The sequence below is a fragment of the Pleuronectes platessa genome, chromosome 7, assembly GCF_947347685.1.
Source record: "Pleuronectes platessa chromosome 7, fPlePla1.1, whole genome shotgun sequence".
Classification (NCBI taxonomy): domain Eukaryota; kingdom Metazoa; phylum Chordata; class Actinopteri; order Pleuronectiformes; family Pleuronectidae; genus Pleuronectes; species Pleuronectes platessa.
The window spans coordinates 8,948,267-8,976,070 of NC_070632.1; the positions used below are offsets into that span (position 1 = coordinate 8,948,267).

At 40.4% G+C, this 27,804-nt stretch overlaps 1 protein-coding gene across 1 annotated transcript; it reads right to left on the bottom strand.

Annotated features, from left to right (window-relative positions):
- pdhx (pyruvate dehydrogenase complex component X) lies at window positions 1–27,536 on the bottom strand. The gene is made up of 11 exons (XM_053427750.1): window positions 27,352–27,536; window positions 24,722–24,805; window positions 21,213–21,313; window positions 14,704–14,900; window positions 13,703–13,801; window positions 8,676–8,850; window positions 7,955–8,102; window positions 6,011–6,069; window positions 4,398–4,556; window positions 1,716–1,780; window positions 1–892 (listed from the first exon to the last, which is right to left on the bottom strand). Exons 1-11 carry the CDS (start codon window positions 27,485–27,487, stop codon window positions 637–639), a joined length of 1,479 nt encoding a protein of 492 aa, XP_053283725.1. The 5' UTR covers window positions 27,488–27,536; the 3' UTR covers window positions 1–636.
- Window positions 27,537–27,804: the final 268 nt, after the last annotated feature.

Below are 27,804 nucleotides of genomic sequence, written 5' to 3' on the forward strand. Positions count from 1 at the left end.
TGAAGGTTGAACAGTGTGTTTTATTGGCATCCGAGGACACCCAAACATAAATGGTTGTATTTAGTCTGTATACACATGGATTTTATGGATCTTTTTAGGGGATAACACAGCATTTGTTTTAAATAAGTTCAAAACATATTATCATGAACAACGTCTGAAATTTACTCTGAATTTTGTAACAGGAAATGTGGGTTTACCCTTAGTGGGCACAGCGTCGCCAATGATGTTCTGTAATAAATATTTTGGACAAATGTACATCGAAAGTTTTTCAGTCCCATGTTCTATTGTATGTGTCTGAATAGTGACACAGAATAGATGCGCTGGTACTGAAAAATACAACTTTAACTTTATATATATACACAAACTGTTGTGATAGACCAAACATTGCTTTTACAGTATGCGGGCACCCGGCTGCGTCGGTTCGGTCTTGGTAATATTGGGCACCACTGCTAGAACCCTGTGTCACAGAAACCCACTTCATCACAATGCTTGGTTATTATGTGTGAGACACTATATACACAAGACTACTTTCTCAGCCTTAATCCAATGGGAATCAGTTTCTTAAGAAGCGTCTGATTGTGACCGCATGAGACAGACGCTATCAGGAAGGTGTTTCATGCGTCAGTCTCTGTGTTTTCAGGCGAGGGCCATGCGTTGGGGTCGTTCTAGGTTGGCTCGGAATTTATCTAGAAACCTTGAGGCTAATCCGTCGTCCACTAGTCGTCCGTCGCTGGACAGAGTGACTGTCATCAGCTGCAGGGTGCGCAGGGTCTGGTCGTCCTCGCGGAGTCGGAGCTCGGCCCTGGAAGTCCCGATGGCGAGGATGCACGCCTGAGGAGGGTTGATCACAGCGCTGAAGCCGCTGATGCCAAACATCCCGAGATTGGATATACTGCCACAGAGAGAAAATGGAAGAAAGAAGTCAGACTCAGCGGGGGGGAGGGACAACACATAAAAATGTACCAAGTGCACATAAGCGTGGTTCTAAAACCAGCTCCTTGATGCAAAGAAAAGAACATTACCACATTGAGAGAGTGACCACAAAAACCAGAGGGTGAATTAAATCTATTAATTATAATTAGCTGTGAGCATCTAATTTTATACAAAACAGAACACTGATAAGTAGAGATTCATACGGCAGATCCAGCCTTCTAATCTCTTCCTAAATGCGATGTAGGGTCAGTAAGACTGACCTGGGGGGTGGGGGGGCAGTTTGCCTTAATGAGAACTCTAGCTCAGGGGGGAAGCAGGGCAGATGAATGGAGGGAGGGCAGACACACACATATCCTCAGGAGGACATGGAGGACTGCAGCTCCATTGGAATCCATCGCTCTTGCCTGACACAGAAACCCCATTTATGTCTCAATGACACCATTAATTCTAATGGGCTGAAAAGCCTCCCTTTCCACTTTTTTTGCAATTGATGGTGCAGCATCTAATGATCCTTGTCATCCAAGACCACATTCAGTTCAGTTCCACATGAACTATAGGATATGCATAATACATATTGACTCTTTGTTAAATCTGATTTAAGTTACGAAAGTGGAAACAGATATCGTATCACCGAGTTAGAAATGACAGAATATGTTAGAGGCCTCTGATGCCAAGGAAATCATTCTGTTGATGTCCTGATGCCACTTGTTTCCCTAAGAAATCTTGTGTCAGGTTTATGTTTGTAGAAATGTTTTAAATTCTATACAAATCTAAATGTTTACCTGAACGAGCCTCCCTGGTACTCCTCAGGTAGAAGTTTTCCATCTCGAGCCTTCTGGGCCAAAGCCTGTGGAAGAAGCATTAATATTCATCACTTACACAAGACATCACCAGAGATCTTGATTAAAGACAACTTTGACTTGTTGGTGGTTCTACAGGTAAAGTTCAGGGATCACCAAATTCTTTACATTTCAATCTCTAGGACCAACTGATACATAAACAGTATTTTATGGCAATACATCCAATAGTTGTTGCATTATTTGAGTTGATCGGGCCAACAGAACAAAAACACCTTAACTCTATCCCAACAGGGATGCTACTAGCATAACAAAAAATGTGTCAAGACCAAATGGACTTATAATTTTTGAAAAAAGCCACAATAAGCTTTTAATTTAGACAAACTTCTTATTCACTGCAATTCAGCAAAAGTGTTGAGTGGTCAATTTTGAAATACCCTGTTTAAGTAAATGATCCAGTGACTAACAACCCGTGAGATAAATGAAAACTACCAGACTGTGCAATGCTAAAATGAAGCAGGGGAACAGGACGACGCCCAGAGGGAAGATGAGGAACCTGACGAGAAAAACCAACACATCACCGCAGCCAGTTCCTGTGAATGCATGTTCTATCAGAGCATGAACCAACCTGGAGAAAACACAATGCATCTGTCAGATGAGAACAAAGTATGGAGATGGTACCGTTTCCAGTGCTTGTGTGTTTGCACATGATTCACTTTATGTTTGCTAAGGAGGAGTTCTGTGATCCAAGAAACATACACAGTCATCATTTATGATTTAATCTTTTAAAATCTGATGAAAATACCGGCTCTGCATTAAACTCCAGACTTTGCTGAAAGACTGAGTGAGCTACTGATGAAGAGGGAGTGCTCTCTGTGAGGTTGAAACTGTTGGTTGGCCACAGTGTCTATATCTGGCATGAATGTAGGTCAAATGTTAATATTACCAAAAGGTTAACGAAGAGGTGGCAACCGACACAGAACATCAAGTGGAAGCATCCGGGTCTTTGAGACACAGTGAGACATGAGGAGCACATTTGAGATAAGAGTCGTCAGTACAAAAAGAGTTTGACATTCCTCTACATCGTCAATAGCTCGTGGCAGCTGACCTCTCCAAGCCTCAGTCAAACCACATGTTGAGTTTGATTTGATACCATTAAGGACTTGCACGTGTAGATTGAGCTCAAGGCAGACGTTTAACTCAACTGAAGAGCAGTGGGAGGCAAAGTGCGTATTGAAAACTAAAAGTGTAAGAAGAAATTTCTGCAGAGTTGGTGCCAATGCCTTGTACCAGCTGTTATATTGTTGTTATCATCATCACGCACAGGGTCGACAATGATTTAAACAGATTAATTTCTTAAAAGTTCCAATTACAATGCAGTTATAATATTCTGCACTGTATTCTATCAAATCACAACTTCAACACTCACTCACGTATACCTTTATAACCATTTCGTTGGGTGAATGTGTTGCGAATACAACTCTATCATTTCCTGTGACTCTGAGACATCATATTCACAACTGGATTTTCTCACGGCACAATATATCACTGATTAGCTAAATTACAGGTCCAGACAAACAAACAAGCAATTACAATCCATCTCAGCATCTGATTGCACCATGGCTGTTTTGTCATAACTGCTGGAACGTGAGTAAAAGCTAAAAAGATAATTACCCACCCACTCCCTCCCTCAACTCAGCACACAGCTCTCACTGATAGGTACAAACATGCCGTGTGCTTTTTCCCCAAAAACTACCACTCATATATTTTTACTATCGCCAAGTATTGTCACTGCTAAAAAATAACCACCAACTTCAGTCACTGTCACGGTTGAACAGATTCACTTTCTCCCCTTTTCTGCTCTGTGATGTCGTCTGAGCAGACACAAGAAAGACACCTGTCCACCACAGTGCTGTTAAACCAGAAGCACCTAAATCTAAACTGGCCTCGGAGAATGTGCTGGCCTTGCAGTTAAACATATCTTCGTAGAGACATAAATAGCAGCCCTGACCATTTGTGGAATATTGGACCGGGTCACTGCTGGTGAGAAACATTACGTTGCATTACCTTGATCTTCAGAAATGTATTTATTTAGATTTCTGTGTGTGTCTTCAATGAAGAAATGGCTCATAGAGAATGTGTCTGTATATGAATGTCACATCTACATTTGTATTTGCATGTCTGTCCCCAGCTGCTGACTGTGGGCAGGGAAAAGAGCAGACCCTTGTAACTTTGTACTCCATCTGTGGCCAGTGACAGCTGTGACCTGCAACCTAACGGCACAAAGATCAGACTATATGAGATCTAATGAGATCTATCAGGATGATATGAAGACCACTTCTACTCTACACGATCCGAATAATAGGAAATAGATGTAATGAGTGACTCACAGGTTGTGGTTTCACATACAGCTGGGCTACAGTCGACAGCTGAACTCCCTTATCTAGTCCCACAAACAAGCCGACAGTAAGACCCCACGTTATCCTGAAGTGGAACACGGAAACCCCCCCCCCCCCCCCCCCCCCCCCACAGCTTCAAGTAATAATCTAACAACAGCAAACAACCATGAGGGAAACTCCCACAAAGTTATCCATTAACCAACTGTGACAGAATGGTTCATCATATTTTCTTGCTCTTAATTTCTCTGGAGCCTGTGTTTTTTTTTACCTTTACATTGGCTGAGATCTCCTGGACCCCTTTGTTTGCAGCATCCCTGATGATGGGGGTGATGAGGCCTTTGTCCGTCGCCACAGCGATTGAGATGTGGATGGAATCGAGCGCTCGGGGTCCATCACCAGACCAGGTCACATTTACTTCTGGCATCTCCTGCGATCAAAATTCAAAAAGGTCAGTGCAGATTCTGACAAGGAAAAACAACAACCAGACAAGGACAGATTAAAAAGCCTGACTGCTCCATGGTTAAATGGCATTTCCATGCAGTTCATAACTGCAAGTCTGATATAACACCAAACATACTGTATGAGACTTTTATAAAGTATTAATATCTTTTATTTTGTTTTTCTCCAATTAGGAAAAATGCACACCGCTCATCCAGGATCAGGCTTGGCTGAGTTGCTTTAGCCTAAAGAACTCAAACTACATGTTTAAAAATATGTTGATATGGATCTTTATATTACACTAAATGTGGAAGAATAATAAATTAATTTGTTGGTGATTGTACACACTTCAGGAAAACTAATGAAAGACCTATTAACTGTATCTATACAGATACAGTAGATATGTATATAAATCATCAGAGAGTCAGACTGTGACAGACTTTGATTATGATTAAACCAACATAACAGGTTACTCTACATTACAAAGCATCCGGGGTGAATTCCTAGGGCAGGTGAACACAGAAAATGTTTATATGCTCACATTAACTAGAGCAGATCACTCAGCCAAAGCATGCCAGTTGGTTAAAGTGGTGACACAAAATTGGCATCAGATGCCACTTCCTGATGTACTTAGGTCAAAGAAGGAAGTATGTTCGGGTGTAACGTAAGTGAATCACATATTTCAAATTTGAGAAAAAGCCACAGAGGTATTTTAGCCACATGGGACATTGGACTAACAGTAACACACTGTTTAGACAATGAGATAGTCTTGTGTTGCTTTGCTGGGAAACACGTCAATGTTTCACATTCTTCACATTTAATGTCACACTCCCATTGCAGCTTCACACGACAGCCTGTCATACATGTCTTCTGTCGTCTGGTACATTTAAATGCTTAGGGTGGACACATTCACTGAAGCATGTACATTATTTCATGCTAAATAATAAACATAAGTGGGTCGATAGGCTGGATTACTCTTATCAGATGCTGCTGAGACATTTCTCGCTGTAATAATTAAATTACCAGAGGGCCACATCTATTTTTAACCTGCATTTTCCCCCTCACACATTCCTTAGATCAAGCAGTAGCTTAAATCACAGTAATCATTTAGAAGCAAATATAAATGTAAACAAGTATTTTAGAGGTGTCCCTCTATCTGTTTGGGTTTTCTTCCACTCTTCAGGGAGATGAATGCCACAAATTCCTCAGAACTTCTAAGAATAAAAGGATCTGAGCATCTGCGTATATATTAATATCTTTGTATGATGGCGAGGCTCCTGCCACCGGCTGAAAATGTAACCAAGGAAAGCAACAGAAGTCACAAACTGTGTGGCCGCAGGCTTTAGGCACAGCATTGGCGGATGACTTCATAAAGAGATTGGCCTCAAAAGATTTAAGGAACAAAATGACGGCAAAAGGAAAAAGATTCTAAACAATACTTACTTTAAGTGTGACAGCAGCAGCCTTGATAATGAAATCATTAACAGACACTTTGATCTGTTCTGAAAAGACAAAGAAGACACAGTGTGTGAGCCTGATTCAAACTCTAATGAGAAGTAATTTCTGCTTATTACAACCAGTTAGAGCTGATCTGGTAGATGGTGTCAAAGAAGGGCAAAAGACAGGGATGAACACTGTATTCTGTACAAGACATTTGACATGTGCTAATGTACTAGGTTGATTTGTGAAGGACCTTTTGCTGAATGAAAATGATTTGCTGAAATAAGTGCTGAAATAGGCCCCTCATTCATACAAAGGGTGGAAAAATGTATGCAATAACATGCTCTCGTATGTGAAAAAAATATATCGAAAATTATGTTGACCTGTAGAATCCATCCCTCTCTATCTGAATCAGTCCCTAGCAATTGTTCTGATCTTCCCCCTCTCACTCACTCTCTATCTCTGTGTGTATGTGTGTCACAGCAGACCGAGCGGGTTTGGCCCAGCAACGCTGCCAACTTTTACTAGTGTCCATTAGTGCTGTACTAGACAGTTATGAATGCTGCGAGCGGGATGATTAACGAGCTAACCGTGAAATCGCTCTGCTCCTGAACAATGAGGGTCCGCAAAAACAACCGGAGAGAGAATCCCTCATACACACACAACCTTCGCTAATAGGTCTGGTATGGCCGAACCGTTTCCTCCGTCAAAGAGACGGGACCCAGAGAGATTTATCGCTTGTTTGACAGCTTGGCAAAGCTAAGCTAAATAAACCCAATTAAGAAATAGTGTGTTGAGCTGTTTAAAAAGAGAGGAAAGTGAAAAAGCACTCTTGCTATATAAACATGAAAAAAAAAAAATGGAAAAAACCACAGATTACATTGAAGGAATCCATGAAGAGAAGCTGTTAATGATAAATGTTCTGTAGCCTGAATGTGTCAGAATGCTGAAGGGGGATTGTGGTGACACATGTTCAGCTCACAAACACACATCCTGATGGCTGTTGCACAAGAACTTGTGGTCTACTCAAAAACAGTTGCTGGAAGAGGATGTCAGGCTGAGAAAGTATTTTTTTTAAATAGTTTTTGTATTCAAACTCTACCAGCCTCGTGCCAACCATAGAGTACAGAACTTACTGACGCTCTGGGGATTGGACACAGCTATCCGCAGGCACACGTGCTCTCTGAAATGTCCCTTTTGATGCGCTTTGTTATCGTGAATACTGTCGTTTATCGCACAGGGTGTACCGAAGAGAAAACACTCGAAAGAATCAATTTGAAATACTCGGACGCAGAGAGAAACGATTACTCTGGTGTAATACTTTACTCTTCTGTAAGCACAAAAGATCTAGCTATTATTATGTAACCTTAGTTTTCACTCACGGTTGTAAAAGGAAAAACTGCTTCCATTCCTAACGTCAGTTGTCAGTGTTTGTTGATGTAATTTGTTGTCAACTGTAGTGAGCTGAGATAGGAGAGGCAGCCACTGCATTAATCAGATGTGAGAAACTGCAGATAAAAACTATGTTATATGATGATGACTATATGCATCTTCTCAAAATATGATAAGCCTTGTTGTGATGTGTAGTGTGAAGAAACAGAACTGATTAAAATCACATAATGCAACATTCAGCCCAATTTATATCCACTTCAGACACCACAAAGCATGTAACCTGTGAATCACCAGCATGTATTGTGTTATATATATATATGTACAGTATGTGTACATCAATTTCTCCAAACATGTCTGTGAAATGGAGATGAGTGCGATGTTTGAACCAGGGGAACATGACTGAGAGGACAGCTTCTTTCAATGACTGTCATCTTTGTCAAATGAGCAGTCATGTGAAAACCCTGAAATCCCCATTTTCATGGAAAAGTTTCCTCCAAACCAGTTAAATAACAGCGCTAACATGTGTGCGCTGCCTCGAAAGTCTTGTGTTTTCACCTTTGGCTAAATCTTTGCGGAGCTTGGTGACGGCAGCCATGTCACAGTCGACGGAGGCGTACGCATGGGGGATGGTGGTCTTCGATTGTGTCAGTCTCTGAGCGATCACACGGCGAACATTAGAGGCCGGGATCTCTGTGAACGTGCCCTGAGGGGGGACAAGGGAAGGGGAGGGGTTAATAATGAGGAAAGGAGTGAGGGGGAAAAAAGAGATGGCAGTTTGAGAGAGACAACGAGTATCAAGACAAAGAGTGATAGACGTGTCTCACCTGCTATGTATCACATCGACAAATTTGTTACAATGAGTTTAAGACTGATTAGGAGTGACTGGCTTTGTAAAAGGACGATGTTTCCATCTGCTTACTTAGAGACCCTGTCTCTCACATCAACGATTTTGATTTTACAGCATATGCACCAATGAAGACTTAAACTGAAAATAATTAAACCAAAAACAAAAGGGCCTGTTAATAAGATTTGAAGACCAAACATTAACAGAGCTATCGGAAGCTGTTTCGATTTAATCTCTGCTTGGTCACACAGAGACGATACTGCAGGTAGAGAATACTCAAGAGGATGAGTCATCAATCTCTTTAGTTCCCTGACATGAGACAAAAGTATAATGACTGGTTGTTGAGTGTTTTATAGTTCCATGCAACTATCACAAAACAAGACAACGAGGTATGTAAGTATATTTATGTATATGAGTGAGAGGAGTGCTCACTGGTGCTCCTGGTTTCCCTGGTACAGAGAGAGGAGGTATGTTGGGTCGGCTGCCTGGGGGTGGAGGGGTAGCGACCGGGATGGGAGCAGGACTCGGGGCAGCTGGAGCAGCTGGGGCCGCCATAGCTGGTGCTGCTTTGGGGACAGGAGACGTCTTCAAAAGATTCATCGCATCTCTGGTGAAACAAACAAAAATAGATATGGTGAGTAAAAACAATCAAAAAATACAGAGGTCTCATTTCATATAGAAATATCGATGAAATACATTTTATATAATCATAAAACTCATTCAGGTCTGAATTATAATGATATTCTCTGGCATGACCGACTCGAAGCCCAAATATTGCAGCCTTCTTTTTGACGGCATGTCTGTCTTAGTGACAGGCTGCAGAACTGAGTAAATATTAAATGTGTGTAGGATGAAATATTCATGATTCAACGCATTTCTAATCAAAAACATTTATATGGGAACTAGTGCTTCTCCAATCGTTTCCAAATATTTTATGCAAACTTAAGTAATGTTGTTAACTTAAATTTGGATCCGTCTTTGTACACTAGCTGATTCCCAGAATGCTGCTGGTGACCCGATGGCCGATGCAATTTCAAGCTAAGGACAGACCATATCTTTTCATCAGGTTTTTCTTCATTTCTGATATTACTATTAATGATGGCCTAATTCTTTTTACTGTTGCAAACAAATCAAACATTTCATTATTATAAGAGTATGAAACAATGAACTGTGATACATTATTAACCCATCTGCTCCCACTTGACAAGCTTATAACATGCTCTCTTTGTCACTTTTGTTTGGTTTGTATTTGTGTCAGGCTTGTAGAGAGCAGGGTAACTATCGGTCGTCCTCCAGTGGATGGGCGTCATGAGAATCATTTGTAAGTCACAAACAAGCTCCAGCGGAGCAGGACGGATCAGGTGACAGCTGCAGCCACGGAAAAGAGGTTTTGTTTTTTTCCATTTTCCCCTTTCCACTGATATCCCTACTTTTCACGTGGCATTTCATTAAATACTACAGACTAATTAAATGTTGGTGCATATGCCTCATGTAAAACATGTTTCTGCCATTTCAGAAAGGTTGCATGTCTGATTGTACATTACTAAGACAACTATCCTGTTTTTTTTTTCACTCACTAGTTTTGAGAGTGAAAACAGTAGGAGGGGCAGGTATCAGGTGTGCCTGCTTGAAGCATCTTGGCACGAGTTCAATTCACTCCAGGGTCCATCTACCCATATGCATCCCGTCCTTTGTCTGGACCAGCTGTCTCTGACCTCATCATGTAGCCAGGAACAGTCTAGGCCCGGCAGCTATTTTCTCCTTGTTCAATATCCGAGCTGCTGTTTCTTTTTTTTCCTCAATCACAGTAGTTCCTCCTTTTCTCTCAGTGATAGGAGTATTTGTTTGTGGAGGGACTAAGGCAACTTGGAAATCCCCCAGCTAACGTAAGAGGGTTTAATATTGCAGATCACCCAAAAATAAATAAGATAATGCAACATGTGACTTAAGAAATTAAATAAAACCCAAGCTAAGTGCAAGCAAATGAAAAAACAAGATTCATATATATATATATATATGATTGAAGAACAGTATGTGTACGTAAGAACTGTAAAAAGAATAAATTTGCACATTTGCTAAATGTTTCTGTTATGAAATAAGAGGAAATAACAGCAGCCTACAGCCATTAAACAAAGATCATACCATAGATACGTTTTGTGTAGCTAGCTGGCATGTGCTTTTCACACCGACCATTAAAAACCCTAATGACAGCCAAGGCAAAGGAGCCTCTGAAAGACTGCAGGAAGGTGACTGGAATATTAAAGAGGGAGCAAGGCAGCGCTCACACTCACGCTGGCACACTCATAAAATGAGTACCGAATGTAAACAGACACACTTGAATAAACTTTGTCTTCTACTGCCACCTTAGAAAGGCTAAGAAAGAGAGTTTTAGTGCATTGGACTGAAACACAAAAAGACAATTTATGAACAATTTTAAATAAAAGTACTCTTGGGGGCCAGCTCCACTACCACTTATCCTCTTCTTGTAAGTTGTTAAGTACTAAACTGCTGCTGTAGAAAGCAAAAAGTAAAAAAAGAACGCGTTTTAAAAGTGAATTTAAAAGAAGCTGGATAACTAAGCTTCTCTAAGTTTCTTAGTTCAATGGGCACTGAATTCCATAATGTGAGGGCTCTAATAGCAAAAAGTCAGTTACTCTTCGTTATAAGCCAAGACCTTGGACTAACCAGTACGGCTCTCTCTGTGGATCTTGGCGGTCGAGAGGGCACATACCAGGGGCAAGGCCATTTAAGGCCTTAAAAGTGAGGAATACAAGGTTTTAAGCAATACAAAATTTAACAGGGAATCCGTTGTTGAGGCAAGCACAGGAGTTTTTCCACAATATACATACTAGTTCTGCCTATAAGAAAATATAAAGACTGGTCGGGTTTTACAAAAGCCATCAACATCTTTATCCGTTATTGTGTTAGCTCTGCCTGTTAGCTAACATTGCTATTTATACCATGATAAAAGATAAGGGGAGAAAAAGTTTGTCATGTAAATTGGTGTCTTTGTGCCTAAACTGTTTTTAAACCTCGCTGTGGATTATGTAACATGCTATGATCTCATCGCTGGGACGCATGACCTCTGTTATTCACGTCCACTATGGAGGGGCCCCACGGAGCAGAGGGTGGAAAGGGAGGGGTGGGTACCATTCCCTGGTTTCAGTCTTATCTGATGTGCCACAGGACAAAGAAAGGAAAATAAGGTCTATTCTGCCTTTTCTTGAAGGAGCTAAACCGATGTGAAACTATTCGCACGAGGAGATTTGGTTTCCAACAAGCAAAGAACTCTTCAGTCTCACAACGTATAGAAAAGCTTTGACTTTTTCATCCAGATTTCTAAAAGACATTGGCTTGAAATAAAGTTAAAAAAAACTCAAGTGGCTGCTGGATGTGTTCTGAATAATACGAGAGTACACTTCCAGACAAATACTCAGCATCTGCTTAACCAAAGCTATTACTGAACAAACTAAACAAAGCATAAAAAAGTTTATGCTCAAGTAAACAGCCACTACGCATTGGTCCTTTATCAATGCATCCATTTAGCCAATAACCCCAGTTTTATCTTTGACAGATCTTTCATACAGAAGGATTTTCCTGATTTGAAATTATACTGGAAACTCTCCACATATTACATCCATGTTCACCCATTTCAGAAAATAAGTTTTCCACAGCTTGAATTGAATGGTTTCTTCAAACAAAAAGAGACAAACAGCCTTGGCAGTGCTTTAAAAAGTGAGACTTTGAAGATATCTTCTCTTTTTCTGTGCCTTGGTCAGAAAACTGCTTGAATCAGCATCATTCAATCTGTGAAGTCCTCTCAGCACAGAGACACGCTGCTTTCTCTTACACCTCTTTCCTTGAAGAGTCTCATTTGCTCCTTCTTAAAGCATCAGCCTCCATTTCTGAAGACTTGCCGTGCTAATCACTCAGCTCAGGTGTCAATAAGGGAATGAGTGAGTCATTTATGGCTTTAGAAGGAAACTCAGAATCTGCATTTATACAGTATTCTTCAAAACCTAAAATCATACAAGTCATTGTGGTTATGACATTAATTCAGCTTGAAATCCGCATTTTTGTGACATTTAAAAAATGATCTGTGGTAAGTTAAATATTATAAATTATTAAATGGAGTTCTCATTCTTTACAGTGTTGGGTTTATTAAGCGTCACATCAATTTCTCTTTTACTGTTTAACAAACACACGCCCAAAATACACATGGTCTGTGTTACCATGGTCACCAGCGGCTCCTGGAGAATAGGTTGCTATGGCGACAGAAGTTGCTTAATGAGTTTCCCCAGCAGGGTGTTAGGTGGGTAACGAGAGCATTCAATCAGGCCCCCACTGACAGTAGGTAGCCATTAGAGAACGTGTGTGTGTGTGTGTGTGTGTGTGTGTGTGTGTGTGTGTGTGCGTGTGCCAGTGTGTGCAAAGCTTTCTTAGGCTGAATTCACTAGCACCTTAAATGTTAACCACGTCTTAGTCACACTGTATATGACACTTCCATCATGACAGGTTTGTTTGAGATCCCTTTGACCTCATCACCAGGAATAAAGTCAAATGTTGCAAAAGAAAAGAAGTGTAAGATAAAAGGATGACGTGACAAAACAAGTTCTGGGGCACGATGCTTAATATAGAACACATCTTTCTGTTATCAGTAGGTGTTTAATTCTTGCGAAAACTGCCACTGTGATAGGTCGATCTATAGGCTAAAGAGATTTTATGAGTCATTGCAATAGTTTTGACATGCCTGAAACTCCCACCAAAATAAACAAGAAAGGAAAAACATGTTTTCACAATGAGTGCGTTCTCTGTGTGGGTATTAATTTTCCTAGGTACAGTCAGACGCTGTAAAAAGCTCAAACTAAATTTGTTTTGTGAGTAATATTTTGTATTCTATGTTGTTTGCAAGAAGAAGAGCTAATCGTAAATGTAGTGTGATTTATCCCACATGCACACTAATATTTTTTCATTTTAAAATGAAAACTAGTATTTTTCATGTCAGAATCAATCTGTGTCCATTTTAACATGCCTACAAAAATACATATCACATGACGCTTGTGCGTGTGCATGTGAACTGTTGCAGATTGCTCAAATAATAGCTCGGCTCAAGCACATAGGCAGTTGCAGTATTAGAAAATGAAGAATTGAAATGCAAAACAGCTGCTAGCAAAGACAGGGTCAGCAATGCTTGTAATTTGTTATCCATGTTAAATTCACCAGCGGAAGACGAGGCCGACGCCATTTGTTTTCATTTGGAAAAACGTCACATGATAGGAGCGTGACGAATGAGGGCAGAATAAGTTGTGACTGATAAGACCCAATCAGGAAGTCTGCACTTTTCTGCCTGTCCGTACTAAACTGCAACCCCAGTGTTTTAAAACTAAAGTAAACCTTGAAGGGTTTTTTAAGTCCTGGTTTTAGCTTGATAAATCCTTAAAGCCTTCAGGTATACTCACTCCTTGGTGATAAGTCCTCTTGGTCCAGTGGCTGTGGCCAGTTTTGGATCCAAACCATGGGTGTCCAGGATGTGTCTTGCTGCCGGACTCAGACGTAATCTGAACAAGAAAGAGTGTATGACACAATTATAAAATAGCTCCCGTTTAGATTTTAAACTATGTGTTTTTAATTTATTAAAATGTCAACTTTTAGAAATAACGGCATACTGAAAAAGTCAGAGCTAATCTTGATTTTTACTTAAATCAAAAACTTGCAAGTCTAAAGAGGTCTGACATTTTAAAACCGTTTCCCTACAGTCCATACTTTAAAGCATTTAGCAATATGCCAGTGTCATTTCTCTACCAGCCTCTACTGAACGAAGTTAGTGGTAAACTGTCAATTAGTGGCATTAAGATTGACTGTCTTAAAATGTCTGCATCTATTTCAGGATAATCATGCCACCTGCACAGCACATCCACCTTTCATCTTTCACACCTGTCAAGCCGAGGCTGCCACGGTGCAAATCTGAATATGTGGACGGGCTCAGCGTAAAATGTTTGCATTACAAATAGGCCCTGTTTGTTCTGTGGCACCTGCTTTGCTTTCCACGAGATTATTCAAAGGGTAAACAGGGGGCAGGTAGGATCACACACATTTTGAAATGTGAACTGAGAAAGATCATCTTGCTAAGAGTCTTAGATGATAAAACCTTCAATCTTCACAACTGTAAACTGAGTGTCTTTATGCTACCGAATCTGGTGTGAGGCTGCTTTTATGTTTTAACACCATGACAATGATCTGATTCACACTGTGGATAAAATAACAAGACACTGATATATGAATAAAATCTAAAGTTACCCTCGATTACTGCCACATTGAGGTGTGTGTGTGTACATAGACCTCTATTCATTATTAAAAATTTACTGTGAATTTAGATTATTAAATAATATCTACAGTACATGGGTATTATTAGAAAACAGTTGGACTGTTGAACAGTTGACTGAAATCAGATAGCACTCACGGTCCTGATGTGGCCGGTGTTGGTGGAGGAGGTGGTGGTGGAGCAGCAGGGGCCACAACTGGAGCAGCGGCTGCCTGCGTGGCAGGTGGAGCTGCAGCAACTGGAGGGGGGATCTCAACCTGCTTCCAGTCCTGCCCTTCGTCCACCATGAGGGCGATGAGGGTGCCCAGGCGCACGTTGCGACTGCCCTCCTCCATCTGTAAAGAGGGCGAGAGAGGTACTTTTACAGTGAGGACTAAACATTAGCGAAACTGGTTGTCATTTTTAATAATAATATCTTTATTTGTATAGCATTTATCTAGACAAGGTTACAAAGTGCTTCACAAAATCCATGGCAAAAAAAAAAGAGTAAACAAAAATAAAATGTTTTCAATTCACGCCAAACACAACAGCCAGGTTGAGTCCTTAACATTTATAAAGAAACCCAGCAGTTCCTACAATGAGGAAGCATTTTGGAGACTGTGGAGAGAAAAAAACTCCCTAATTAACTATAAGAAACCAGACATCATTACCTTGATGCTTTTAAACAAAAACAAATAAGCAGCCGAGTCAATAGCTGCCCCAACTGGGAAACTACATAAAATAAATGTGCAATAAATGTAAGATAAATAAGGAATTTAAAAAACACGGTAGCACCAGAGTTACAAATCACATGTTAAAAATGCTAGGGGCCAGCCCACATTATTTTAAACAGAAATCGCAGTAATAAAGGTGAAGGAGTCCTGCTGTATAATTTTGAAGCAGATAAAAAAATGAAGGGTTGTAGTGATACTGACGTTATCATTTAACCAGTGGTCGTCGAACAGATAAACCTTTCACATCCACTATAAGGGGGGCCTCTTGAAAATGACACCGCCTTCTCATTCACATAAATTTCAATCACTCCATTTTCTCACTCTCCTAACATGGCAAAATCCTGGCTGTGCTGGAATAGGCTCTTGGAGTGCAATGGATGTGTTTTCATGCTGCTCGAAGCTGTCAACCATTGATCCACTTTCTTGTTACGGAGCAATCCAAATCCACAGCAAGCCTGCCCAAGCTGTGCGAGGTGATGTTCCTCAGTCAATATTGATCAGTCTAAATGAAAGGCCCAGGCAAAATACACAGGGCTGGGCTGCTGCGCTTCATCTCCTTTAAGAAGGTATCCACTCAGTGTTCTGTCGCCTAAAGATGCAGCTCAATACAAGGAGAGACGAAGGAGCATTCATTCAATCATCCTACGTTCCTGCACTCATCAGCCAAGAGGTGATAACCTGCAATTCTAGACAATAAAATGGTGCACACTGAAAGTACCACTAGTAAATCCACAGTTACCAACATACCACACCCCCACCCTGTCTTTCGCGCAGGCATGCACAATCAAAAGCAGCATAATCATATCCACCTAAGTGGAAAGAACAGCTGAATATATGAGCACCTGCGCTCACTGTTCGGTCTACACTGAACTACAGCAGCACAGAACAGGCAGGTCTTCCTGACTGTCCTGCAGCAAGGTTACAGAGATAAACATGCAAAAAAAAACGGTAAATCATTTCTCAGGTTCAGACAGTGAGTAGCCCTGTTGTGCAAAGTACTGAGGTTTAATACATCTGACTAGTAAATAGGAAAATTACAAACTGAATGATGGTGGTGGACACAAACCTATAATGTATATATAACCAAATACAAAGCAACAGAGCATGCTCCAGGTTTTAAAAGAGTAAACCTTCTGATGCGAGACGAAGTCCATTGTGGTGATATTTTTTGGTGAATGTGCATGCATTAGAATGTTCAGCCGGTGTTACGCCATGTTTTGAGTCTCACCCTTTGGGTCATGAGGAGGTGATGGATGAAGGTAAAGCCTAAGGACTACTCAGAGAAATCAGAACTTCTGTAAAATTGGACAGAAAGTCCCTCAGGGATTTCTTTGTACAGACCCGAGACGCAACACGTTTCCCATAACGCTGCAATATGTGATCTGTTTTTACGACAGTTGTCAAGATGTATCAAGATGATCTAAGGAGAAAAAAATTGCCCTGAAGAGACCAAACTAAAAGATACATAATAAACTGAAAGTATTCATTGCAGTGTGAAATGCACAGACACAAACAGAAAACAGCATTTACTCGTGCGTCATCAACTAATAGCTACAAAATAGCAAGAGGGCATAAGAAAATGTGTCATAATTCTGCTGCCAGTTCTTCAACATAAATCAAAAACAATCATATGATGCATATATTATTTATACCCACTCAAAAATGCATCCACCCAAAAAGGCCTTTTATGTCATGTACGTGTCAAGTTTGTGAGAAATAAAATTAGAAGTACAGAGATGGTGAACTTAAAATCACAAGAATGCCTGTGAAATTAGTTTTGCAGTGGATTCTCGATACTTAATATAGTTTGAGGCCACTAAGAAGTGAGAAGAGTAATAATGATTCCTGCAAACACACAGACACACATGACTGCTAACTTAGTAATTGGTAAACTCACAGTAAAGTCATATGCACTGTATACAGTAGCCCTGGTGGTTCATTACATCACATGCTAAGTTCACTGCTGTGATGTTGGGCTCAACACTGCCATCAAATGGTTATAGAACACAGTGAAACATCTAGGAAGTGTAAATGATGCTCATGCCCCAGCATTTGCAATGGTTCAGATTCCCTCTGTGTTTGTCAAGGAGGATTTCAATGATTTACACAGAGGTGCAGGTGTCAGGGAAGAAGCCAGTTGCACAATTCAACGATCCATTTCTCAAATTAAAAGAAACTTTAAATTATCTACTGCCCTGCTGTACTTTGAACTGGTCTGGACAGGTAACTGGGTAAACTCACACCTTAAGTAACAAACTGGATGTTTAAAGTGTTTATATATAGTCTGGAATTTAAATGAAACTGAACTCTTCTATGTGAACGGACGGCCTCTTAGGAATGAAATCTTTTTGGAAACACGCGACTCCTGATCTTTATGCCCTTTGCTTACATCAATCTTTTCCCTAAAGCTTCACATAAATGGCCTGATGACAGTAGAGAAAGTCTGAGCGTTCAGACGGGGCCCTTAAGGGACCTCTTCAGAGCCCATCAGCGAGGCTAATGATATTACAGAGTCAAACTAGACCTTTCATGAGGTTTAACCTACTTATCACCAAACTGTTATCATACAAGTCCCCTGAGAGTCTGAACAGCTCAGTTAAATTGCGCTTAGTCTCAAGTTATCAATATTTCTTTCAACTTTGACTGATTGGATGCTGTGAAGCTTTTTGAAAGATTCCATAAAACTGGATAATTCCAGCTTTGTCGCTCAGTTGTTGCAGAGGACATCGGTTCATGGTCAAAGGGCATTGGAAGGTGTTTTAGTGTGTGAGTAGGTTTATTTGTATCAGGAAGACACACTCAACCTCAGCTTGGCAATAAACAGAGGGAATAAAAAATAAAATTGTGGTTAGGGGGATGAGATATGGGTTGTCTCTGATAAATAGCGCATGGCAGATATCACACAGAGAAGACAGCTGCAACATCATTCATGTCCGCAGCATTAGTCTGCCTGACATGAACACAAAGACTCAACTCATGCCAAAACTACAGTCTATTCTTTTTTTTTGAAGTTTTGTTTATAAGACCTTTTATTATTAGCTTTCTTACCACGTCACTGCAATATTGTTGGTTTAGTAACAACCCGTAATTACATTTAATGCAATTAGGCCTCTCTTGCCCAGGATGAAACGATACATAGGTGAAAGAACGAACATTTTAAGTCACCAAACATGTATTATAATGCAGACTTTACTTTTCTCTCTTGCCCTATCCATAGGACCCCAGTTAGAAACCCAACTTGAGGACGGTACAAAACATCTCTGCAAAAACGGACTCTGACGTTCTTTGATACAGATACAAGTTGACAAGCTAATGTTTAGATGCATTTGTCCATTCAGAAGCATTGTGATTTGATGGTATGTGTCCACCCTGACTTTGTAGGGTAAGGACAGATCCGATGTACTGAAGGCAATATAACTGTTAACATGGTAACATCTGAACAGCTCATTGGCTGGTCTTCCCGATTCCTCCAGTATTTCCAATAAATCCTTCTTCGCCACCAATTTTGACCTCAGAAGGTTAGGGAGTGATTTATGAAAAAATATTGATGTAGAGGACACATAGCTGCTGGTGTTTAAATTTATCACCTGGATGAAAGAGTGGAGATGAAGAGAGGAGGGGAAAGGAGCTGATAAATGGGAAAGTGACAGGTTAGTATCGCTGAATGTGCTGGATATCTTCATCAATTTATCCATCTATTCAACCACCTACTGCATCTGTTCCTCATATCAATCTCCTCTTCATCCAGAGTACACCTTCCCATGAATCCATCTTGTGTTCTCTATTTCTTCCTCAGCAGCACTAAATGTTAAATACAGCCGAACACAGAGGAGCTATGTGCTGTATATGTATTTGTCATTTCCTACAGGCTGTGATGGATTGTACCCAAGGCAGATTTTCAGATTGAAGCCCTCGGGTCAGGGTAGAGCCACACAGTAAGAGTATGATGAGATACAGTAATGTGTGCTCATGGTGCTGTTGCTGCCTTCCCCCAACCATTACAACCCAGTATGAGCAGGCTCCCTCCCCCATTCTCTCACATCCAAAAGCCATGGTTGGAAATTGGTGGAGGGCCATTGTGCTATTTGACCCTCATAAATAATCCCAGTGGAGCACAGGAAGTCCCACGTCTACTGCGGCATGTCCAGGCATTCGGCCACAGGCGGGTAATTACGACAGCCTTTAAATTAGAAACGTAGTGGGTGTTTAAAGAGCCACAATTACCCCACTGTGGGCTAATGTACTCTGACCCAGACAAAGCGGATGCCACTTTGCCCATGCCAAGTATATGCAAGTGTACAGATCTCAGAAATAATGCCACAAGCTGCAGTTTCTCTTATTAAATATACGCATCCTCTCTATCAAAGAGAGACACAGCTAGGGGGCTTATCTAATGCAGACCATCTTCTCTGCCAGCTTCAGCAGCGAAGCCCTTACCCCCCGTTCTTGGGTGGTTGCTATGGAAACTACCTCATTCCCACTACTAGCTAAGACAAGGATGGAGTATGGGGAATGTGGAAGAATGGAAGTGAGTTGAAAAGCGGCAAAAATTAGACACAAGCCTATGGTTTATAATGGATGCTCATCTCTCTGATAATTAATTCAATAATTTAGCCACCTCTACATGTGTGACAGAGCATGTTAAAGCACTTTAGATTCTTCAAGATAAATGGATCTGGATGCAAATTTGTTATGTTCATCTGCCTGTCATGTTTCTTTTTCTTGTTAAGGTTGTACAAACAGGCACATCGGCCAATTAAACCCCGCTCCACTCAGGCGTCACCAGAACATTAGCATGTCCAAATACACAGCTAAGGAGCATGTTGTGTTATTAGATAAGGCTCTTTGTGGCATGCAGCAAGGCTTTCGGTCCTTGTGCATGCATGGGAACAAACAACTTAATATCAACTGAAACAGGGAAAGTGGATTTACATTTTGTATAATGAATCTATTTCCTCCCACTGTACAACTGCATTTTGCTCTCCTGCAGATCGGTCAAAAAGCAAAAGAAGATAACATCCTCTTCTTGTTTCAGTGCTGGCGAAATGAACATGCGGTGGAATACTGATGAAAGACAACAGATTGCTCTGTCTTTGGCAGCCCATTAAAAATTCAAACAACAAACAGCACAACCGAGGGGATGGAGGGAGAGAAATATTTGTCACTGGAGACATCTTGTCAAAGCTTTGCTGTCACTGCATAGAGAAAACCCAGTGTACCCAATTAGCATATGCAAAGAATGAACTCTGAAAGACACACACAAATTTTAACAGGACTACACTCTACATTGTGCATGGTTATGTTATTTAATTCATTATATATTCAAATAAATGTCTGACTTTACATAGTTTGATGGCATAATATCAAAAAAACTCAAAAACAGTCTTGTCAAAAAGAAGAAACCTGGCGCTGATACGAACACATAATTTAGAAACTGTTGTGTTTCTCTATACAACAGTACGGTTTTGTTCTTACTTTGTTAAGTGTATGTTAATAAATAAAATTGAAATCAACTGAACCATCCGCTTTCATTTTTAACGCCCCAAGCCACACTCAAGGCTTAAAGGTTCAGTGTGTAAGATTTAGTGACGTTTAGTGGTGAAATATCATATTGCAGCTGAATACCCCTCCCTCACCCTCCCCTTCCAAACATGTAGGAGAACCTGTGGTGTTTGTTTCAGACTCCTGTAAACTGCTACTACTAAAAGTCTCCATTCTGGGTGAAAGGAAACAACAATTATTACAATTTAGAAATAATAACTAGTGAAAGCATATAGGATTATTTAATATTAAATTTCTGCCAACACATCCCTTTCACCTAAATCTTACTAACTGAACCTTTAGGTACAACCTGTTGTTTTTCATATTGATTATGTTATCTAATCATCTCATGCACAGGAGGTTTATGGTTTGTTTCTTGTTTTGCTCACTCACCAAGATCCTTGCCAAGATACCATCGTCATTAGACTCCAAGGTAACAACGGCCTTGTCGGTCTCGATCTCACAAAGGGCATCGCCTGCTGCCACAGCCTCACCTGAAGAGATAAAGAAACACACATGAAAGCTTTCATTAAAACACAAACACTCTAAGAATTTAACTAAAGATGTTTTAATTGCAAATCAAACATTTCAGCTGTGGTTGGAAATAAATGCATGAATCATAATCACCAGCAGCAAAGACCTGCTCTTTCGCTGAGACTTTTTCACACAGAGAACAAATTAGTTGCAATAAGAATGAAAGGACTCCATTCAAGGGACAGAAAGTTTATTCGGAAAGAATATCTGCTCCGGCTGAGGCTGACATATCAAAGGCAGAGCCTAATCAATGTTTCATGGGAAAGAATGTGAGATACGAAAACGCAGCGTGTCCGATAGAAGAAGAGATCTTTGCCTATCCGTGGAGTCCCAGTAGATTCCCATTGGTCTATCACACGAGAGAGCTGGAATAAATTAGCATCTGCTTAGTAGTGGGAAAAGGACGGCAATTAGAAGCCACAGCTTCAGTTCTTCCATACTCATACATGCATTTTTTAACATTAGGTGGAGCAGCCCAAATTGGCTTGTAGTAGGAAGACACAGAGACAGATTGACCTTATTGTTCCCATGGACAAAAAAGAAGAGCAGAAGACAATCTGCTATTCAGGGTTAAACAGAATCAAAGTTTGTGAAGGGCAAGTTGACTGACCACGCCTGATAACACGTCTGCTTAGAAAAAGAAGCTTTCTCCACTGTAAGAACTGTGCGGAAATTAAATCCCAATATGTCACTAATGTGGTGTGATGAAGGTACATTTAAAGTCCAGAACTAGTGCAAATCGTCTCATTATAGTGATTACACCCATGTGCGTGTGTTAATGAGCAGGTCATCTCATATAGAGCAGGAGACTGTTAACCCTATTATGAGGAGAGATAGACTGCTATGGGAACCACTGAGGTTTAAAGCTTAACGACCTGTACTGATATGAATGTAAAAATCTAGAAATACCCCACACAGATCTTTCTATTCCAGCTCCTCTTTTCATTAACCAAACAGCAGGAGATTGTTTCTTGCAAAAAATATCTCAAGCGCAGACAAAATAAGTCACAATGTTCTATAGTGTTACATTTAATCCACACAGCACAGATAACAGTTTAAACAAACAATGTGACTCATGGGTTGTGTGTCTGACATAAGACGTTGGTGTTCATTAGCTACTCCCCAAACGAACATGGTGTCTGGAAGGGAACGTTTGATTTATTGGTCCCATCCAAACCAGGTTTATGGACTGGAACACTATTCAAGATGTTGTTAGCATCAGGCAAGGGTGGTTAATGACAAAAAACAACACCAACAGCAAAAGTAACAACAACAATAACAGCATCCCTACACTGCACTGTCCACTTTGATTATGTTTATATTTACCTGATGTCTTATACTGTGCAGAAATGAGTGAAATCTCTTTTTACTGCAAGTGTTGCAATGTGGGGGCTCTGCAGGGCCACTTAAAACATACAGGAGTCCAATAAAATCCTGATCTACCAGCCAAGAGGGACGGTAGGGGACAAATTATATTGTCAGCTGAACAGCTCAATTTAAAAGGAAATCTTAGAATCAATAGAATACTGTTGAAGAATGCGTCGGTTACATTATAGCCCCCAGCATTCATTTAGACAGTCTAGGTAATGAACAGGATGATCAAATCTTCTTCGTGACATATGCTTATCTGTTAAGAAGCAGAGAGGTAAGGGTATACGAGATAAATGTCAAGGGTCATCTAGGGCTGACATCTAATGACGTTTCTATCTCTTTCGCATGAAAACTCAGCAGAGTGCTGTGTGATGAAAGCAAAAATTACCTTGTGAAATCTCAAATTAAAAGCTAAATTGAAACAGACATGAGCATAGAGGCTGTGTTTAGGGTTGGGAGATGTGTGGGAAGGAAAGTGGGTGCGTCAAGGGAAGAGTAGCTTGGGATGGGTGGGGGGAAGGTTGAAAGAGCACAGGCAGTATTGACGCTGGAAGCCCCAGAGAGTAAGCAGTAGTGGAGTCAAGATTGGATTTGTATGAGGCTTTAACACCACATGACCCCGGGGGTTAGGTGTGATGTGCAATATTAAAGATTAAACATGCGACCCCGAGCCTTTTCACCTCTACTCTGCCAGAAAGGAACTGGGAAAAACAACAACAAAAAATAGACTGTTCTCTGCTATTTGGGTCAGAAAAGGAAGCACTAGCACACTGTACATTGCTTGTGCTAATTGAAATATAGATCGTGTAGCTTCATCACTTTCACAGTGAGAATGTTGCCATTTAAAACGGCCATTGACCTTTTATATTATTTTACTTGATACTATATTTTGTTGGGCAGGAAAGCGCTAAAGCAAAGAAATATTGTGAAGCACTTAGCAGTAAAAAAAAAAACCTTCTGGTTGCAATAACGTCATGCAGCTAAGAGACTATCAAATGTTTTCTGTTTATTAGTTTCCCTCCTGAGGTCTGATTTTTCACAATCAAAAGAAAAACGTCAATGAAGGAGCAAAGTGTTTGATTTTTATATTGTGAAATTGAGTTTAAATATGTAAAGATTACTCAGAGCAAGTAGCAGGACTGGCACATATTATTACATAAGTTCCTGCAGAAATAACAAATGCTGATCTTATTTCAAGGTTTTGGCAAAATGTAAAAAATGGGCATTCATTTAAAAACAGGTTCTTTTACAAAGAGAATATATGTTATTTCATGTTGAATTCTTACTCAGGGAGCAAGACGATAGGTGTTTCACTAAACTTCAAAACCACTTGAAACATGATTCCATTGTAGTTTATCACAGTGATATCATCAAACATACATCCTGTTTTGTAAGCTCTCATAAAATTCTATAATGAATCTGGGGGCAGAAAAATCCCGGATGCGTTTTGCTTGTCACTGAGAATTTATCTCTCCTGCTTTCCCCCCCCGCTTACAAACACATGTACACATCTCACCCTGAGCCACAGAAGCACATGGCAACACGGCTGAGCAGCCAATCAGAATTAAGACTGCTATACCTCCTGATAAATGAGAGAGTGGCTGAGGCGCATGGCCAGGCAGAGTTGCTAAGCAGTGATGAATAGTGACTACCGCGCTTCCTTGAGCCAATTAGCCACAAGAGACCCTCAGGTGCTTCACTGCACAGGCCTCTTTCTGACAGAGGAAAGTGGTGTCAAAGAGTAAATGCTTACTATTGGTCGGTCATTGTGGGAAGAGAAATGGAGACTCTTGGAATTATATATGTTTCGACTGGGAGGGAGAATTCAAAAGTTATTTGCGTTAACAAAAGATAATAAAAAAAATACATGGAGAAGGACATTAAGCCATCCATTCCTTTAGATACGAAATTATAACAGACAATAGGTTGGTTAAGAGACGTCAAGAGTGTGATGATGAAGTCGTAATTAAATCCATTATGTCATTTATTTCTTTTACCTTCCTTCTTCAGCCATTTGACTATGTTCCCTTCCTCCATGGTAGGGGACAGAGCAGGCATTTCCACTTTGACTGGGGTGCCACCTAGAGGACAGAAACAGAACCACAGTTAACTTAAACCAAGGCAGTGGTCATGGGTCATCAGGCTCGAAAATATAGCAAAAACAATTCCATAAAAAAAAATATTCATAATCTTCCCACAACCAGGTCTTCAACTTCAACTAGGCTATGTGTATGTCAAAATAAATCAAGCAACGCGCCCAGAAGTTGCAGTGTTTAGCTGCAACAAGGCCCCAGGCAATGACAGAGGAGCGCTGGCAGGTCACTTATATAATTTGTGATTGTGGCTGACAAGGCACTAGAGGCTGCAGAGTTCCCCGTATTCTTGCAGGCCTTTGAGCAGCCACCAAAGACCCGACTGTCACCAGCTGCAGCCACTCAGGAGGCCAGAGTTTAACTGGCTGCGAGCAACGCGTTGGACACTGTCTTCAGGCTGCCAGAGGAAAGCACAGATCCAAGTGGCATCAGAGCTTCACTACAGCTAGCCTCGAGTGCTGCAGATGAAAGCACAGTCTGGGTAATTGCTCAAACATGACACGATTCCAAAGAAAGGCCCCTTTGTCTAGTGGGCTCTATACGCTCAGTGAAATGCAAAGATATGTAATCTATAGAGAGAGAAAGTGATATAGATATGATGGACACTTGAAAAAATTACATGCCCTTGAGAAATGACACAGCTTGGCGATTTTTCACCACAGAAACTAGATACGTTTACTGCCAGACAAGCTATTCTTCAGGTTTTACATCTCCCAGCTGTGTATTACTGATGTTATTAAATCTAATAAATCATGAAATGACAAATGCTCCTGACATGCAGGTTTGTCAACACAGCAACTTTTTTCTTCCAGGATAGAATGTACTGCAATGATACTTACAAATATAACTAATACAGCTGAATCAGTTTGGCTAAGTTAACACAAATAATGTAAAAAAAAAAAAAAAAAAAGAAGAAAAAAGTAAAGTACATCAGGTGTTTAAGGGCTTGTGAGGTTTGCTGCCTTTGCCTCATGTGGGTGATTCAACTTTCCAGAAAAATGAATGTGGTCTAAGTTCATGTTGTGTGATGCTGCCATCTGGTGGAGAGTTGGTAATATCACAAAACCTGAAGTGTATACAAAGATGTTGCGTACATTATGTCTTAAGTTCCTAAAAATTGTTGTTACCCTCACCCTTCTTTAATATTCTTTATTGTCTAAAAATTAAGAAAACTGCTGAGAATGTTCTGTTAAAGAAACTATTATTATGAGCTAGTTTGCTGAAATCATTGTCAATCACTTCCCCAACCCATTTGTTAGATGTGAGTTGATCATGAGTAGTCTAACTAGTTAAATGTTACCAGAGGTAGTAGAAGTACAGATACTTGTGGAGAAAGACTTAAGTTAAAGTATATGTACTGCTTCTGGCTTTTTAATCAAGTAAAAGTGCAGGTTCTGAAATAATACTAAATACCGGCAGTGTAAAGCAAATTGAGACTCATGTCACAATAATAAAGTTCGAAGACCCTTTATCTTGAACCACTCTTACTTCAAATAAAATAAAAAACAGTGGAAGTTATCAAGGTTATCAGTAATACTTCTGGTCACAAACGTGTGCGATGAGCCTCTGCTTCTGCACTCGATTCTCCCTCTAGTGTGTTTGCTCTTGATCTGCACTGATAGATGCCAAAAAAGGAAATTGTCTTTTCTGCGTTATCGTCCATTTAGGTTGAAATCTGTCTTGATGTGGGAAAGGCAGCGCTCGATTATGCAAAATAAAAAAAAATGCCGTATAATTCGTCTCATATGAATTACAACAAAGGTAACAAGCTTGTGGAAGCCTCTGGCCTCAATACATATAATTGTGTTAAAATGTAGGACGTAAAAGATTATCAGAATAATAAATACTCTGAAGTAAAAATACCTGAAAAATCGACTTTAATTCTGTAACAAAGTATAAGATAACAGGAATTCTGTTACAGCAGCAGGTAGATCAGAGCGGGGTAGACAAGAGAATAAAACATATTTTTTAAAAGGCAATAGAATAATAGTTTATTAAAAACAACTTTCAATGTAGTTGTTTGTTTATAAATGTTATAATGTAACAACCTCTGAATGTTACTACTACTGCTCCATAAATTGACATCGAACTATAACAAACTTGTTGGAACCTGTGAGGTATCAGATGATGACAGATGACACAGAGAGTGACTCCTGTAATGCTGAACCAACAGTCGATGGACCGATGAGGCTCTGTCTCTAATCCTTGAGTGTTTTTACCAGCTTGTGGCAAAAATCACCTAAAATCCACCATTTAAAACCGAGGAACTTGGATCTAACAACCTTAAAGATGTCGTGGAGAGGCAGTTCTCGTCTATTTCACGTAGGTTGAACGACATATTTAATTGTGTCTCTCTTGTCACACACCCTACACAACACCTGAACAACACTACCTGCGTCACAATAGTCTTCACCCTTAAAGACATTGTTATGAGTTGTTATAACCGAATTACACCATTAGCCAAACTAACGACGATGGTGAATGTCAGGGGAGAAAAGGACGTGTCATCCTTCTGTTTGACAGCCAACACTCACCGAGGACCCACGGCGACAAGAAGAACCGTCGGACCTGCTCCTGCCATGGGTTTGTCGTCCGCACACATTTGTTAAAATGAGACAATCTCAGGCCGAATAAAATCCCTTGACGACCCAGACGCAAGGAAGCCGCCATGTTGTCGTCCTCACCTCTCGGTGAGAGGTGTCCCTTTCAATGCCTGAGTGTATATCAACGGCGGTGAGGGAAGGGATGATTGATGAAACTTAATTTTTTCTTAGACAATAATGGACTCTAGAAAACTTTCAAACATCTAAAGTGAACCGCTATTTTTTTTTTGCTTTGCACAGAAAATATATTTCTAAATAATGTAAAAATGAACAACTAGGCCAAATAAGGTCGCTATTTTGGGTCCTTAAAGGACCAGCCCTGTTTTCTTCTTTTACCGTCAAATGATCAGAATAACCAGTGCTCTGATTTCTACTGCCCCCTGC

Excerpts from the sequence above, each read along its gene's own strand:
- pdhx (XM_053427750.1), bottom strand. The coding sequence starts at position 27,487 with ATGGCGGCTTCCTTGCGTCTGGGTCGTCAAGGGATTTTATTCGGCCTG. Across the intron at positions 21,314-24,721 it reads CAAATGGCTGAAGAAGGAAG|GTGAGGCTGTGGCAGCAGGC; the intron begins GTAAAAGAAATA and ends TTATCTCTTCAG. Across the intron at positions 6,070-7,954 it reads CCGCAAAGATTTAGCCAAAG|AACAGATCAAAGTGTCTGTT; the intron begins GTGAAAACACAA and ends TTGTCTTTTCAG.